This window comes from Mesoplodon densirostris, chromosome 9 (assembly GCF_025265405.1).
Source record: "Mesoplodon densirostris isolate mMesDen1 chromosome 9, mMesDen1 primary haplotype, whole genome shotgun sequence".
NCBI classification, from domain to species: domain Eukaryota; kingdom Metazoa; phylum Chordata; class Mammalia; order Artiodactyla; family Ziphiidae; genus Mesoplodon; species Mesoplodon densirostris.
The window spans coordinates 98,980,375-98,998,290 of record NC_082669.1 but is presented as its reverse complement, the minus strand read 5'-3'; the positions used below and the strand labels follow the sequence as shown (position 1 = coordinate 98,998,290).

The 17,916-nt window shown below is 41.2% G+C and overlaps 2 protein-coding genes across 2 annotated transcripts in view; both read left to right on the top strand.

Moving 5' to 3' along the window:
- Positions 1 to 15,352, top strand: part of SVOPL (SVOP like) — a 50,459-nt gene extending 35,107 nt beyond the window's left edge. Inside the window, 2 exon segments of the mRNA XM_060107743.1 lie at positions 14,775 to 14,888; positions 15,299 to 15,352. Coding sequence (XP_059963726.1) covers positions 14,775 to 14,888; positions 15,299 to 15,352 — 168 coding nt within the window.
- Positions 8,050 to 11,118, top strand: LOC132496431 (nucleolar protein 56-like). Its single transcript, XM_060108811.1, has 3 exons — positions 8,050 to 8,058; positions 8,681 to 8,743; positions 10,633 to 11,118. Exons 1-3 carry the CDS (start codon positions 8,050 to 8,052, stop codon positions 11,116 to 11,118), a joined length of 558 nt encoding a protein of 185 aa, XP_059964794.1.
- Positions 15,353 to 17,916: the final 2,564 nt, after the last annotated feature.

Below are 17,916 nucleotides of genomic sequence, written 5' to 3'. Positions count from 1 at the left end.
TGTTTTCTTCATCTCTATTTCATTTATTTCTGCTCTGATCTTTATGATTTCTTTCCTTTTACTAACTTTGGGTTTTGTTTGTTCTTCTTTCTCTGGTTGTTTTAGGTGTAAGCTTAGGTTTTTTATTTGAGCTTTTTCTTATTTCCTAAGGTAAGATTGCATTGCTATAAACTTCCCTCTTAGAACTGCTTTTGCTGTGTCCCATAGGTTTTATATCATCATGTTTTCATTGTCATTTGGCTCTAGGTATTTTTTGATTCCCTCTTTGATTTCTTCAGTGATCCATTGGTTGTTTAGTAACATATTTAGCCTCCATGTGTTTGTGTTTTTTACGGTTTTTTTTTTCTTCTGTAATTGATTTCTCATCTCATAGCACTGAGGTCAGAAAAGATGCTTGCTGTGATTTCTATTTTCTTAAATTTACTGAGGCTTGATTTGTGTCCCAAGATGTGATCTATCCTGAAGAATGTTCCATGTACACTTGAGAAGAAAGTGTATTCTGCTGTTTTTGGATGGAATCTTCTATAAATATCAATTAAGTGCATCTGGTGTAATGTGTCATTTAAGGTCTGTGTTTCCTTATTGATTTTCTGTCTGGATGATCTATCCATTGATTTAAGTGGGGTGTTAAAGTCCCCCACTATTATTGTATTACTGTTGATTTCTCCTTTTCTGGCTGTTAGCATTTGCCGACCCCTGCCTTCTCAGGAGATCCTCCAGGACCCGCAGGTAGGTCCAGCCCAGGATCCTATGGAGTTACTGCTTTGTGTTGGGTCCCAGTGTATTTGGACCCTTGTGAGTGCTCTCCAAGAGTGCAGTCTCTGTTGCCCCAGTCCTGTGAAGCTCCTGTACTCAAGCCCCACTGGCCTTCAAAGCCAACTGCTCTGGGGGGGTTCCTCCTCCCAATGCCAGACCCTCAGGCTAGGGAGCCTGATGTGGGGCTCAGAACTCTCTTGTGGGAAAATCTTTGTGATATCATTATTTTCCAGCTTGTGAGTTGCCCACCCAGTGGGTATGGGATTTGATTATGTTATGAAAGCACCCCTCCTATGGTCTTGTTGTGAATTTTTTTTGTCTTTGAATGTACAATATCTTTTGTTGGTGGGTTCCAGTCTTTTCTGTTGATTGTTGTTCAGTAGTTAGTTGTTATTTTGGTGCTTTCAGGAGAGGAGGTGAGCTCAAGTCCTTCTACTCTGCCATCTTGTCCAGAATCAAGGGGCTGCTTTTAGTTTGGATGCTTGCTGCCTCTTTCATCAGTGTGTACTGGCCCTTATCCACTTGATATGGGGTGTGCAGGTGTGGTGGCCCTTGTGCGGTCCTAGGATGGTGGGGGCAGCACTTGGCGCCTGCTTGAAGGTCTCATAGTGGCAGCTGTGGCCAGTGCACTCCCGGGACAGCAGGGGCAGGGCTTGGCACCTGCTTGTGGATATCCTAGGGGTGGCTGTTGTCCGTACACTCCCGGGATGGGAGGGCAGTGCTTGGCACCTGCTCACATGTCTCATAGTGGCAGCTGCGGCCAGTGCACTTCTGGGACAGCAGGGGCAGGGCTTGGTGTCTGCTTGTGGGTTTCCTAGGGGTAGCTGCAGTTGGCACACTCCTAGGATGGGAGGGCAGTTCTTGGCAACTGCTCACGGGTCTTGTAGCAGTGGCGGTGACTTATGCCTTGCCCCTGTTGGCAGTGTCCTGTTGCCCGAGAATGCTTGTAGGGAAAGAACCTCTTACGGTGGTCCTGCCCCCTCTCCTTGTCTACCCCCCAATAATGGCAGCTTTGCCTCTCTGGTGTGCCCAGGCTTCTTCTGTGTACACCCTCAGTTGCCACAGTCCAGCCTCTTCAGGCTGTCTCTGCACAGCCAACCCCAGTCCTACCCCTGGGTCTGGCCTCTGAAGCCTGAGCTTCAGCACCCAGCCCCTACCTGCAGCAACAGATGAGTGTCTCAGCCTGGGGAGTGCAAGATGGCAGTGCTGACCTTCTGTGCAATTTACTTTCTGTTTTGCCTTCCACAAACCGGTTTCTGCGCTCTCCTCCAAGGCTCTGAAGCTCCCCCTCCATCCAGGCTGATCTCCCCCGCCACTGAGGGGGCTTCCCAGGGTGTAGGAACCTTTCCTTCTTCATAGCTCCTTCCCTGGGGTGCAGGCCCCATCCCAATTCCTTTCTTTTTCTTTTTCCTTTTGTCCTACCTGGTTACATGGAGGTTTCCTTGCCCTTTTGGGCAAGAAGTCTGAGGTCTTCTGCTGGTGTTCTGTGTTAATCCTTCTACTTGTAGATCAATTTTTAATGTTTTTGTGGAAGAAGGTGAGCTCCATGTCCTACTCCTCCACCATCTTGATCCCATCCCCATATACTTTTTATTTATTTATTTTTGTGGTACACGGGCCTCTCACTGCTGTGGCCTCTCCCACTGCGGAGCACAGGCCCCAGACGTGCAGGCCCAGTGGCCATGGCTCACGGGCCCAGCTGCTCCGTGGCATGTGTTATCCTCCCGGACCGGGGCACAAACCCGTGTCTCCTGCATTCGGCAGGCAGACTCTCAACCACTGTACCACCAGGGAAGCCCCCCCATGTACTTTTTAAATTGAGATATAACTGACATATAATGTTAATTTAAGGTGTACAGCATAGTGATTCCATATATGTATATATTACAAAATGATCACAATAAGTCCAACATCCATCACCATACATACACATTTTTCTTTTCTTGTAATGAGAACTTTTAAGATTTATTCTGTTAGCAACTTTCAAGTATATAATACAGTATTAACTATAGTCACAATGCTGTACCATACGTCCCCAGGACTTATTTTACAACTGGAGATGTGTACCTTTTGATCTCCTTCACCCATTTCACCCCCACTCCTGCTGCTGGCAACCACCAATCTGTTCTCTGTACCTGTAACAGTGTTTGTTTGTTTTAGATTCTGCATAAGTGAGATAGTACAGTATTTGTCTTCCTCTATCTGGCTTATTTCACCGAGCATAATGCCCTTAAGGTCCATCCATGCTGTTGTAAGTGCCAGGATTTCCTTCTTTTTTATGGCCGAATAATATTCCACTGCATGTATACATACCACATTTACTTTATCCATTCGTCCACTGATGGACACTTAGGTTGTTTCCATGTTTTGGCTGTGGCAAATAATGCTGCAATGAACATGGGAGTGCTGATAACTCTTCAAGTTAGTATTTTTGGTTCTTTTGGATAATTACCCAGAACTGGAATAGCTGGATCATATGGTAGTTCTATTTTAAATTTTTTGAGGAACTGCCATACTGTTTTCCATATTGGCTGCACCAATTTATATTCCCACCATTGGTGAATGTGGGGTCTTAAAGTTCAAAAGTGTTCCCTTTTCTCCACATCCTTACCAACTCTTGTGATCACTTGCCTTTTTGATAATAGCTATTCTAACAGGTGTGAGGTGATATCTCACTGTGGTTTTAATTTTCATTTCCCTGATGATTAGTAATGTTGAGTAGATTTTCACATACCTGTTGGCCATCTGTATGTCACCTTTGGAAAATTGTCTCTTCATGTCCTCTGCCCATTTTTACATTGAATTGTTTTCTTGTTATTGAGTTGTATGAGTTTTTTTATATTTTGGATATTATTCATTCATTCATTGGTGAATGTGGGGTATTAAAGTCCTCTACTATTACTGTTTTGACATCTATTTCTCCCTTGAGATCTGTTAATATTTGCTTTGTATATTTAGGTGCTCCTGTATGGGGTGCATAAGTATTTACAAATGTTATATATTCTTGTTGGATTGACCCTTTTATTATTATGTAATGACCTTCTTTGTCACTTAAAGTCTATTTTGTCTGATAAAAGTGTAGGTACCCTAGCTTTCTTTTTGGTTTCCATTTGCATGGAGTATCTTTTTTCATCCTTTCAGTTTCAGTCTGTGTGTGTCCTTACATATGAAGTGAATCTCTTGTAGGCAACATATAGATGGGTCTTGTTATTTTTTGAAAAATCCATTGTCACTCTGTCTTTTGATTGGAGAATTTAGTCCTTTTACATTTAAAGTAAGTATTGACAGATATATACTTATTGCCATTTCTCTGACTGTTTTCTTTGTTCCTTGGTTCATTTCTTTTTGTCTTACCCTCCCTTTGTGATTTGACAATTTTCTGTCATGCTAAGCTTGGATTTCTTTCTTTTTCTCTTTTGTGTATCTACTCTAGGTTTTTGCTTTGTGGCTACCATGAGACTTACATAAGACATTTTAGAGATACAACTGTTGATTTGATAGCAGCTCCGGTTCAAATGCTTTCTAAAGCTCTACATTTTTACTCCCCACCCACACTTTGTTTTTGATATCACAATTTACATATTTTTATCCTGTGTATCCATTAACACATTATTGTACTTATAGTTATTTTTACTACTTTTGGAGTGGGCAGAGGGAGAGCAGGAAGATGGTACCAGGCAGTCTTCTGGTCTCTGGAGAGGATTATAGTTGGTGCCTAGATGTGTGTTTAATTAGAAGCCTGCCACCCAGGTTGCAGCTATGAAGATAAGCTTACAGGCCTCTTTCCCAGAAAGAAGGTGTTTCAGTCTGCTGGCTCTCTGCTTCTGTGCCCTGGGGTGTAGGTATTTCACAACTCTTTCTCTGTTACTGTCTTGCGGGACCCATAAACATAAACCTTACTGGCCACCAGAGCCAGGTGATCAAGGGGTGTTCCCTGGGCAGAAGCCACAAAAATTGGGACACCATACATGTACACAAACTCCTTTTTGGGAGATACCAGAGATTTGGAGCAAGGCAGAGGGACAGCACAAAGATGGCACCTGCCAGCCTTCATCTTTGCAGAGTATTTCAGTAGGCTCCTGGATGTATGTTAAAGTAGATGCCTGCCCCACAAGGTGATGGTTTAAAATAAGCAAGTAAGCCTCTTTCACAGAAAGACTGGATGTGTTTCAGTGGGCTGACTCTGCACGGGTCCCCAGGTGGGTAGTCAGGTGAGTCCCTGGGAGCCCTCTAAGGACAATGCTCAGTTTGCTATAGCCTTGTCTTGTAGTGGATGCAAGCCCTCTTGGCTTTCAAAACTAGATGTTTTGAGGGTTCCTCTCTCAGGTGCAGGTCTTAAAAGTTGTGGGGCCAGATGTGGGGTTTGAACCCGTCACTCCTCATGGAGAAGCTCAAGGTTGTGAGTTCCCCTCTTTTTGTGTGTCACTGAACTGGGGGCAGGTTCATGGTAAGATTGTGTCTCAGCCTCTTCCACCCATTTTGATGTGTAGGAGTCACTAAGCTAGTTTTGGGGTTTCTTTTAGAGGATATTATTTTGTATGTAGCTGTAGATTCAGTGTGTCCATGAGAGGAGGTGGGTTCATCTTGAACCCAAACCTTCATGGACTTCTTATAGCCTGCTTTTGGCATGCAACAATATGTTACAGACATTTTTCATGTTGATAAAAATAAAAGTCAAGCCCTTTTTCATGCTGAAAAATGTCATATGTATACTCCAAAAATTACTTTCAAGAACTTTGTCAGTTCTGTATTGTTAAATGTCTAGACTATTTGATATTTGTCTATTATAAACAACAGTTATAAGCATCCTTGTGCTTACATTTTTATCCAACTATGCAATTATCTCTTTAGGATAATTCCTAGAAATTGGATTGGTAGGTCAGGGGGTCTGCTTATTTTCCATTTTGATACATTGTGCTAAAATTCTCTTTGGGAAGGTTGCACCAGCATGTCAGGCCTTGCTGCTTCACATACTGGCCAACTAGTTTTGTCTTTTCCATCTTTGCCAATACTACTGGCAATAAATGGTATCTCTTTGATACTGTAATTCACGTTTCTTCGATTAGGAATGAAACTGAATGTTCTTTTCATATTTTAATTGGCTATCTTTTTTAGCTTGTTCACTCAGGTCCTTGTCCATTTTTCAATTTTGTCTTTAATACATTGATAGAGTCCTTCATATATATAAAGGATTTTAATCATTTTCCTGACATACTGCAAATGTTCCTCCCAACTTCTTGTTTGTCTTTCCTTTTGTTTATGGTCCTCTTTCTCTGTACAGAAACTTAAGGTTCATAGACACTCAAATGTATCAATATTCATGATTAGAATTCTGTGAGTACATATCTCTTTTCTTCCAGTCCTTCCCTGGCCTTGTCTTTTTTGGGGGAAAAGGTGTGCAAACTTTTTATTGAAATATGACATACATATAAAAGTAGCCATATCATAAGTGTACAACTTAATCAATCTTCTCAAAATGAAATGCATCCCAAATTCTGACCCAGAAATCCCTGATGTGCCCTCTTTCAGGCCATCATAGTATCGAAGTGTGAGGTCTAATGCAGGAAACAGCTTTATGATTTCCTATATGGCAGGCCAGTTGTCCCTATACTATTTATTTATTTAACTATTTATTTCATTTATTTACCTATATTTTTACTCATGGATTAGAAATGTCTGCTTATATTCCCACAGTCACTTGGTCTGTTTCTGGCCTTGCTATTTTAGTCCATTGATCTGTGTGGTTTCATCATTGTCATATTCTTTTCATTAGTCAGATGGGGTTTATAGTACATTTTCAAAACTGGTTGTGTAAGCTCCACCTCGTTGCTATTCTTTCTCAGATAAGATTTAGAATCATTTGCAATGTGCCTCCCTTGTCTGCCCAAATCCTATTAAGATTTTTAATTAAGTCATTAAAGGTATCAGTTAATTTAGGAAAAATTGACTTTTTTTCTTAGTGTTGTCGTCCCATGTAAGAACAAGGTTCTTCTCTCCATTTGTTCAATGTTTCTTCTGTGTTCCTTGCTGGGATTTTGTTTTCTTCAAATAGATCCTGCACATCTTGTTAAGTTTATTCTTAGGCATTTTAAGGCTTTTCATTGTTATTGCAAATAGATGATTTTCTTTCATTATAACTTCTAGTCTAACATTCTAACTAGCTATTTGTATTTAGAGAGGCTATTAAGTTTTTTGCCTATTGATTTTCAAACCGCCAGCTTACTGAACTCATTCTGATGGGTTTTCATTTGAGTCTCTGAGTTTTTCAGGTTTATCATTGATCTGTCCTGTGATTTCAGTCTCTCCCTCGTGTTGAATCCTTCTGGTCAGCATTTTAATGTTAAGATTCCATAGCTTACAAACTGTAATGTGAACTCCACTGACTCACTCTTTCCTCTTCTTTCCTGTTAAACTACTTAAGAGTTCTTCCTCCTCACTGTCCTCATTTCCTTCCCCCCACTCACTCGTCCACCCGCTCCAACTGGCTGCAACCTTCCTGACTCCAACAAAATGCTTGATAAGGTCTCTGTGAGCGCCACGTCTCTAAATCCAAATGCCGTTTCAACCCTCCATTTTGCGGGACCTCTCCTTCACATACGGTTCTGATGGTCCCACCCTCGTGCTCTGACCCCTTCCTACGGCATCGTCACCTTGCATTTTGTGGTCTTCCTCCTGCATCTTCCACTGTTCTTTCTCAACCTCTCTGTGGTACACCTTCCTTTACTCTTTATTATTGAGGATTCTTTATTTTTTTATACAGAGGTTCTTATTATTTACCTAATTTATACAAATTAGTGTATGTTCTCCCAATTCATCCCTGCCCCCCCCACTGAGGATTCTTTTTGCTCAATATTAGATCCTCATCTTTTCATATTTTACTCTCCACTTAGGTGATTTCACCCATTTTTATGATATAAATCACCAACTATATGCTCATGACTCCCATTTTTATATCTCTAGTCTAGGCCTTTCTTCTGAGCTGCGATTCATACATCCATTCACCTCCTCAACATTTCTGCTTGAATGTCTCAAACTCACCTTAAATTCACCACATCCAGTATAAAAATCATGACATTTCTCCCCATAACCACTCCTCTTCACAGTTTCCATCAGTGCATGGCATCACTACCCAACCTGGAACTGTCCTTTGCTGTTCCCTTCTCTCTCATCATCATAGCCAGTCCCCAAACCATGTGGATTTAACATCCTAATAATAGATGCTGAATCCTTAACCTTATCCCCTTTTCCACCACCAGCGTCACTCTGGTTTGAACTACCATCCCCTTTCCCTGGATGGCTAAGGTAGCGTCCTGCCTGGTCTCTGTATGCTCTTACTCTCCTTCAACTCATTTTCCTCACCGCATCCGTGCAGATCTTACACTGTTCTTGTGATTAAACTTTATCATCTTGCCCTTGCCATTCCTCAACAATAAAGACCAAAATCCTCAACATGTACTATGGGGCTGTAGAAATGAGGCCCCCATCTTGTACTCTTACCTGCTAGTAAAATTTCAAACACAGAAATGTGTAACTGAGAAAGGAATAATTCTCTGTAATTCTATCACCAGGGATAACCACCAGTGTATGTCTTAATGGTTTGGGGTATATTCTTCCAGATGCTTTTTTATGCATATATATTATGTCTCTCTTGGTATATCTGTTATTATCAGTAATATACCAGAGTTGTATGTGTGTATCTATAAGCTTATTACATACATATTATACTAGAGGCTTGCAAATACATAGATAGACTTAATTAATAAATATCAACATCTATCTATATATCTACCTGTTATGGTCACCTTCAGAGACAGATGGAACTTCCCTCCACTCCTCCCCACCCCCCCAAAAAACTGGGGGTCAGATGTCAAGACTGATGTCACATACCAAGAGGGTATGAAAGGTTTATTGTTTAACTACATAGCTGAGATCTCTGGGAGAGCAGGGTAGCCCTCTCAGGCAGATCCAAAATGGCCTGAGAGAGCAGGTAAGGAGATTGGCTGGGGTTTTTCTTGAGGCCAGATTTGAGCGTTTCCATGCTAGGGCAGGGGCTTGTGTGGTTTGAATCTCCTGCCAGTACCAAAGGATGAAGCATCCAGGCTTTCTTACCAGTTTGTTCAGAAACAGGGGTACAAGGGGAAGAGGGAAGGGTGAGGCTTAAAGGCTGTCCACAGTCATCAAGTAGAGTCAGACTCCTCTTTACACTATGTATCCACGTGTGTGTGAGTACACGTGTGGATAGGCCCATGTTCAAACATACACATACACAAACCTGTCCATCCATCCGTCTATCCACACATACCATATATATCTACATACTGCAACTGCCTTTTGTCATTAATAATCATTTTATGTTAGTATGTGGAGATCAACCTCATTCTCTTATGTAGGTGCATAGATTTCCATTGTAGGGATGTGTATAATTAGATAGCCATTACCTTGTTGATGAAGTTGTTTCTAATGTTATTTCTTTCTGCTTTTACAAACAACGAGGAACTGAACATTACGTACAACTTTGTAACTGTGCAACTATGTTAGTCATTGAGCTCTCTTATGTTCCGGATACTGTGAAAACCCAGGCCCCAGATTCTTTGAAGTGACATTCTAGTGGAGAATAGACAAGGGACAAACAGTTTGCTAACATGTTCAATATGATTACTGATATAAACACATATAAAACAGGGGAAGGAGATGGTGATGGGAGCAGTCTGCTATATCAGGTGGTTAGGGAGGGCCTCTACAATAGGGCAGAGTCATGTGCGAATGACCACAGAGTATGTCTAAGGAAAAGCATTCTTTTTTTCTTATTCTATAAATTTATTTATTGTATTTATTTTATTTTTGGCTGCATTGGGTCTTTGTTGCTGCGCGTGGGCTTTCTCTAGTTGCAGCGAGTGGGGGCTACTCTTCGTTGTGGTGCACGGGCTTCTCATTGCGGTGGCTTCTCTCGTTGCGGAGCATGGGCTCTAGGAGCGCGTGCTTCAGTAGTTGGGCTCGCGGGCTCTAGAGCACAGGCTCAGCAGTTGTGGCGCACGGGCCTAGTTGCTCCGCGGCATGTGGGATCTTCCCAGACCAGGGCTTGAATCTGTGTCCCCTGCATGGCAGGCGGATTCCTAACCATTGCGCCACCAGGGAAGCCCAGGAAAAGCATTCTTATGTAGAAAAAGCCTACTGAATAATTTTGAGGTCAAAGGGTGTACATATTTTAAATTACAATGGATCTTTTTAAAAAGTTTATATACTCCTTGATATATTAACACACTCTTAAACAAGCATCCCTATTTCTTTCCATCATCTCTAAAAAGCCTTTTTAAAACCTTTTTTGATATGGTGGACAATAAATCATATCTCATCCTTAATTTGTACTTTTATTAGTAAGGCTGTGCATCTTTCATCTGTTCATTATCCATTTGTATTTTTTTGGTAAACTGCTTATTTATGGGATTTGCTAAAATTTCTTCAGGCCATTAGCTATTTATTATTATACTACAGATATTTTTTCATTGTTCATGGTTTGCCTTATGATGTTACTATCAAAGTTTTTGGCATTCAAAATATAAAATTTTTTGTAGTCAACTTACCAATTATTTTCACTTAAGGAGTTAGTGTTTTGGGTCATGCTTAGTGGCCTTCATTAATCCATATTTCTAAAAATGTTTCTTAAACACTGAAAGTTCAAAGGCTTTCAATGTTTCATCTAAAACATTAAATTCTTTGATTTATTCACAATTTACTTATGCTTAAGACCTGAGGTAAAGGTCCAGCTTTAAAAAGCAACAAAACAAACTGATTTAATGAGCCTGATTCAATAAAGCCAAGAGAGAGAACTGGGGAACCAGAGGTCTTCAAGCCTTTTCAGCACTTTTCTTTGGCCAGGCAGAGGAAGAGGCTGCTGAGATTACTAGGAAGCTGGAGAAACAGAAGAAACACTTGAAGAAGGAAAAGAAAAGGCTGGCTGCGATTGCTCTGGCACCTTCAGAAAACAGCAGTAGGACCCTGGAGGAATGTGAGGGGACAAGCGAAAGAGCCAAAAAGAAGCAAAAGCAAAAGCCCCAGGAGGCTCCTCAGGAGAATGGAATGAAGACCAATCTGTGTCCTTCTCCAAACCCCCCCAAAAAGAAATCTTTTTCCAAGGAGGAGCTGGTTGGTAGTGATCTTGAGGAAACAGCTGGCAGTGGAAGTCTCACCAAGAGGAAGAAATCTTTCCCCAAAGAGGAACCAGTTAGTGACCCTCAAGAGTCAGGAAACAAGGTCCCCAGGCAAAAGAGGAAATTCTCTTCCAAGGAGGAGCCACTCAGCAGTGGACCTGAAGAGGCTGCTGCCAGCAAGAGCAGCAGCTCCAAGAAAAAGAAAAAGCTCTGAAACCTCTCCCAGGAAAATGAGAATGGACATTTCCCTAGTAGGGCATAACTTGCAGATGTATTTCCCAACCCATCCCCTAGAGCTCAATAAAAACAAAAACAAAACAAAACAAGCAAACAAAGCAACAAAACAGTGCTTAGCCGGTTGTTCCCAGGCCATTAATCATCCTTTTGTCTGGCTCCTCTCGGTTGATTTAACATGCCCCTATTATAATAACCAAATTTCCATAAATTCTTGGATCTATTTTGTGACTCATTGTTTTACTGATCTGTTTTGGTACTGATATCATATCGCTGATGATTGGAACTTTGTTTAGTGCCTCTTAGCTGAATAACTTCCCCAGATTCCCTCACCCGCACGTTTTTAGAAGTGTCTTGATTTTTTTAGACATGTTAATGCTTTCAAATTAACTTTAGAATCAGTTTTTCCCCCCGAGATTGACTCAAAAATACTACTGGGATTTTGATTGAGAATCCATTAGAGTTACTACAGATTACTTTGAGAACCATTTTTTAAAACAACACTGCATTTTTCTAAGAACTAAACAAATTTATTCAATTTTTCATGTCCCTTAGTAAGGACATGAAAAATATCTTCATATATGTAATACATTTCTTAAGTTTATTCCTAAGTATTTTTTTTTTGTTCCTATTTATCTGTGTCCAACAAAGTTAATATGCTGTATTTTCATTCCATTCAATGTTATTTATTTTTCTTGAGACTTCTTTGACCTGTGGATTGTTTAGAAGTGTTTGGAGATTTTGCTGTCATCTTTATTTCTAGCTTTGATAGCATTTGAGTCAGAGAACACATTCTATTATTTCAATTCTATTAAATCCTTTGAGGTTAATGTTATGGCCCAGAACGAGGTCTATCTTGGTGAATGTTCCATGGGCAGAAAAGAATGTGTATTCTGCTGTTTGTTGGGTGGGTGTTCTATAAATGTCAATGAGATCCTGTTGGTTGATGGTGTCATAAAGTTCTATATACTGCTGATTTTGTCTAGTAGTTTGTCAATTGAGAGAGGGGTATTGAAGTCTCCAACTATATGTAGATTTGTTTCTCCTTTCAGTTTTTTCTGAAAGAATGTAATTTGAAGCTCTTTGGCGTATAAACCTTTAGGACTGTTTTCTTGTTGGACTGAACCTTTTATCATTGTGTAATATCCCTCTTTGTCCCTGGTCTGGGCTGATTTTTAGAAGTAGAGATTTATAGATCTGTTTTTTGATACAGTGAATCTGGAGTGGTGCCTGAAAATACGCATTTTAACGAAATTCCCAGCTGATTTTTAGTGTTTTGGGTTTATTTGGATCTATACCCGGGAATGGAATTGCTGGGTCATAGGGTAGTTCCGTTTTTAGTTTTCTGATAAATATCCATGCTGTTTTCCACAGTGGCCACATTCTCACCAACAGTGCACAAAGGTTCCCTTGTCTCCACATCCCCGCCACGTTATTTGTGTTATTTGTGATTATAGTCATTCTGACAGGTGTGAGGTGATATCTCATTGTAGTTTTGATTTGCATTTCCCTGATTAGCGATGTTGAGCACCTGCTAACATGCAGATGTGCCTGTTAGCCATCTGCATTTCCTCTTTGGCCGGATGATTTTTATAATTAGGTATCACTCAGAGTTCTTGCTTACAAACAGTAGAAATTGACTTTGGTTAACTTAGGCAGAAAGGAATTTATTTTTTATTTTTTTAATTAATTTTATTTTTGGCCACGCTGTGCAGCATACAGGATCTTAGTTCCCTCACCAGGCATTGAACCTGTGCCCCGTGCAGTGGAAGTGCGGAGTCTTAACCACTGGACCGCCAGGGACATCCCAGAAAGGAGTTTATTGAAAGAATATCCAGTAACACTGACTTGGTTGCTAGAGTCCTGCTAGGAAGCAGAGCCGTAAACCCCTGTAGGGAAGCCAAAGAAATGAGGGAATTGCTCTCCCTGATCCTAGTTGGTAGAGCACAAAGTTTTATGACCTAAACTTAACCATCAGGCTCTCGCACCATTTCAGACTTTGAATCTGGTACAAAGAACATGAAGTAGAGCTAGTTTAGAATTCAACCTGGTGGTGGTGAGAAGTTTGGTGTCAAAACAGAAGTGGCAGAACCTAGACACATGCCTAACTGTGGCATCATTTGGTCATGGTTCAGACTGCCTGGTCTCCTTTGGTTTCTACCCCTTTTCCCTTTTATCATCCTGGTTTCCCAAAACTCCTGTTTGCCAAAAATTGTAACATATTTTATTTGGGGAGATAAAATCAGAAAATAATAACTCACTTGCTAGGTCAACTACAAAATAGTAAATGTGGTTAATATCATGGGTTCTGTTTGCCTGACAAGTGGAATGATTTACTGTTTTAGAAGGCAAGTAGGCGGACTTCCCTGGTGGTCCAGTGGTTAAGACTGCGCATCCAATGCAGGGGGTGTGGGTTCGATCCCTGGTTGGGGAACTAAGCCCACATGCCGTGCGGCACAGACAAAAAAACCAAAAAAAAGGTCAAGTAGGCCTTATACACAGGATGGGCTCTCAAACTGTGTATCTTAGGGGAACCTTAGTGGTGGTGATGGCAGTAGGGATCTGTGACTTTGGACAAGTAGTCACTTGGCCCTTCCTTACTCTAGGATTATCTGTGAAGAGGTTGGACTAGACCAAAGACTAGACGAGCGTCTGGGTCTCCAAACTGCAATGTTCTGTGACTCTAGAGAGCCTCGTTGTTCCTTCATCATTTCAGTTAACCATCCTTGTGAGGTGAGTTGACAACTACCACGTGCTTGGCTTTTTGCTAACTTTGGGCAAAGTCCTAGGGAAACTGATGTGTGAGATGGAGTGTCTAAACCCGTGGTCTCCACCTTTTTGGGCACCAGGGACTGGTTTTGTGGAAGACAATTTTCCACGGATGGGGGTGTGGGTGGGGGAGACGCCTCAGGCGGTAATGCGAGCGATGGGGAGCGGCAGGGGAAGCTTCGCTCGCTTGCCCATCGCTCACCTCCTGCCGTGCGGCCTGGTTCCTAACAGGCTGCAGACTGGTACCGGTCTGTGGCCCGGGGGTTGGGGACCCCTGGTGTAAACTAACCAGTATCAGGATGAGAATGGTGTCCATTTTTTCTACGGTAAGTTTTGATTGGTTGTGACCGAGGAAGCATCATGAACACAGACAAGACATGTTATCATTTCAGAGCCCAGGAAATTACATCTATTCCCAAAAGACTTCCTCCTGGTTGATCTTGTCAGAACTGAAGAGGGAAAGCAGACTTTTGGCAGAGGGGGTGCTGCAGGAAAGGAGAGGGTTACAAGTTAAACAAGCTGAATTGGTATGGAAGGGGGGTAGGAAAACAGGCAGCTCTCCCATCTTCCCCAGGTGCTGGGTTGCTCTGGAGAAGCCTGAGGGGTGAATGCAGGGAGAAGTCTGACTTGACCAGTGCACGTTAATGTCACTCGCAGCTCATGGAAGAGTCGCACAAAATTGCCTACAGTAGCTTGGCCCAAATAAATAATAGACCTAGGATGTCAGGAATGCACAAGTTACAGAACAGCTGCAAAGCCCTTTGTTTACGTATTTGGTGAAGTGAATTCTTATTTTCCCTTTAGCATAAAAGTCAGTTTAAAAGTGACTGGGGCACAATCTATTTAGTCATTCCTCGTGCTTTGCAGGTTCTCATGAGTGCATCATTTCTGGGAGCCTTGTGTCTTTTCTCATCTGTCTGTGTTGTGTGTGCCATTTCTGCATTTACTCTCCCTATTGAGACCAAAGGATGGGCCCTACAGGTAAGTGATGCAGGCCTCTCTTAAGCATTCTCAACTAACACCTTTTGAGCAAAGGAAATAAGCTTGGAGTATGGAAATTCTTTTAAGCAGAGGATGATGCCCAAGTCTGTGCTAACACAATGGTACATCTGTTTAGCGGGTTCCAGTAGAAAAACTGGGTATCCAGTGTTCCTGCATATAACTTTGAGCAGCAAACCGATTATTCACTTCAAACCTTTCCTTCCTGTAAAAGTTGACTAAGATGAATGATATTATTGACACCACAGCTTTCTACCCTCCCCACTTTACTGTTTGTAAGCATTGCTGCAGAGCTAAATGTGGCCAGAGGATCAGAAACAGCTATTTGCATTGCCCTTAGGATCACAGAGTCATTCCTGTTGGTCCAGCCACCTTTCCCCCAATTTTATCAGCTGCCTGTGGTAGGACTGGAGGCAAAAAATGCCCCAGTTGTCATCCAATACTAACAGACACAAAGTGCATAAAAAAGGATATCCCAGAAGTATAAGGTATGCTCCCGAGGGCAAAGCTGTATCAGAGATGGCCTCTCCTAGCCCCCTTAAGGTTGGCTCCATCTCAAAGTACAGCTGGTGGCTCTGTTGTTTCCCTGCCTTAAATGCAAAGCTTGTTGCTGGTATGCAAGGGTGTGTGTGTGTGCGCGTGCACACGCCCACATGGAAAAGGGGGAGAACAGTTGGGGTTAGCTGTACACGGTTGACCACTGAACAGCAGGGGGGTTAGAAGCACCAACCCTCCAGGCTGTCAAAAATGCCAGTATAACTTACAGGCAGCCTTTGGTCTCCACAGTTACTCGCATCTGTGGATTCAACCAACCACGGATCGTGGATTGTATAGTACTAGAGTATTTACAATTGGAAAAAAATCCATGTAAACGTGGACCCGCACAATTCAAACCCATGTTATTCAAGGGTTAACTGTAGTCTGATCTGAGCTGCCGCATCTAAATGGGACTGTGAAGTCATCGTGCTCCTTTGGCTGAACTGGCTTGCCTTCTCTCCCATATCCTATTTATAGTGAACCAGGGACACTTGTTAATGTCTGTGAGTAGTTGGAAAGTATTTTCGAGTAAAGGGGGCGGGGGGAGCAAAACTAAAAAAAACCCCGATTTACACCAGTCTCAATATTTTTTGCTTGCCCTAGATCCAAAATGTGTTTTTCCGTTTTCCCCCTAAGTTTTAATCTTTAAGGTAATACTCATTTTAATCACAGATAGATAACCTGCTATGTAATTATAAATTTAGGGCTTTGTTTAGATTCCTTACTTGGAGAGGTGACCCATTCATTGAATACCTGAAGCCAGGGATTGAATTAGGTGATTCAAATGATTCCTTTTAAAGGATTATCACATGCTTCAAACAGATGAGAAAACTAAGGCAAAAGGAAAGTTGAGTAACTCGTATAAAGGAACACACTACATACTGTCGGACTGGAATTTAAATTAGATTGCAAAAGTAAGTGATGCTAAATCTTATGCTAATTTTCTGTGATGGTGGCTGTTTTTAAGTAGTAACAATACATATAAAATGAAACCTGTCTCATCTCACGTGCTTTATGGATTTCCAATTCAAGCCCTATCCACTTACGAAGACCATTCCCTCTTTTGTTGACTGGGACTTGGTTTTAGGAGTGCAGTGAAATTATTTTGCATGTATATTTACAAGACATTAATCAGTCCCTACCACTTTAACATGCAGATACAATAAATACAATCGTATGGGCATGTAGCCCTTGATGGCTCTGCCACACAATGGCTATATGTCTTTGGGCAAATCTTAAAAGGTATCTGTGTGTATCTCAGTGTTGTGAGCAGTTAACATATGAAACTGTCTGGTGACTGATACACTAAAACTTCTAGAAATATTTAAAACATGCCAAAAAATTTAACTTTCAACAGCACAGACAGCATCCCTAATAATTTGGATGAACCAACCTGGTCAATAGTTTAATAGTAGTAATTCCTCTTTAGAATGACTCTAAAAAGCTCTTTTATTTTGATGAACCCGGTAAATAATCAAAAAACTCTTGAAAGAAGTATTTATAATGTGACTTTTTTCCTGAATGATGTCTGTATTGCACTAGAATACTATTGCACTCTCAGGTACACAAAGGTAAATGTTAGACCCTTAATTCCTTATAAGCTTATTAAAGAACCTTCTGTTACTAGTTTTTAGTGCCAGATAGTTGAATATGGAGAAGACTTTTAAAAAAATTAAATGTATTATCTAATAAATTACTCATTTTCCAGCAACTTAAATGAATTAAATAAAGACCTGCAAACCTATGTCTACCAAAGAAGAAAAATATATTTTTATCTTCACAAAGAGCTGTGGCACATTTAAAAACACCTGGCTTGGGACTTCTCTGGTGGAACAGTGGTAAGAATCCGCCTGCCAATGCAGGGGACATAGGTTCAAGCCCTGGTCCAGGAAGATCCCACATGCTGTGGAGCAACTAAGCCCCTGTACCACAACTACAGAAGCCTGTGCACCTACATCCTGTGCTCCATAACAAGAGAAGTCACCACAATGAGAAGCCTGTGCACTGCAACGAAGAGCAGCCCCTGCTCACCGCAGCTAGAGAAAGCCCGTGCACAGCAATGAAGACCCAACACAGCCAAAAATAAATAAAATTTATAAAAAAATAAATAAAAACACCTGGTTTAATTTCAGTATACTACTTGGTAGTTAAGAAATATGTATTTTTGAAAAATAAGACATGAGAATGCAGTAGGTTAGCTGTATATATTGTCTCAGGGAAGAGATCAATAGAGGACTTTTATAAAATACACTTTGCCAACTTTAATGTATATCTAGGAGAGATGGGTAGGGGGAAGGTGGCTTTCCTTCCTTGGCATCAAGTCTGTTGAGGTTTATAGCAAAAATTGGACTGAAATTTTGTATCTAAGACTTGAATTTGAGGTGGTATCATTAAGCGTTTCAAAACAAATATAAGTCATTCAACCTGGAAGAAATGGACAAATTCTTAGAAAAGCACAACCTTCCAAGACTGA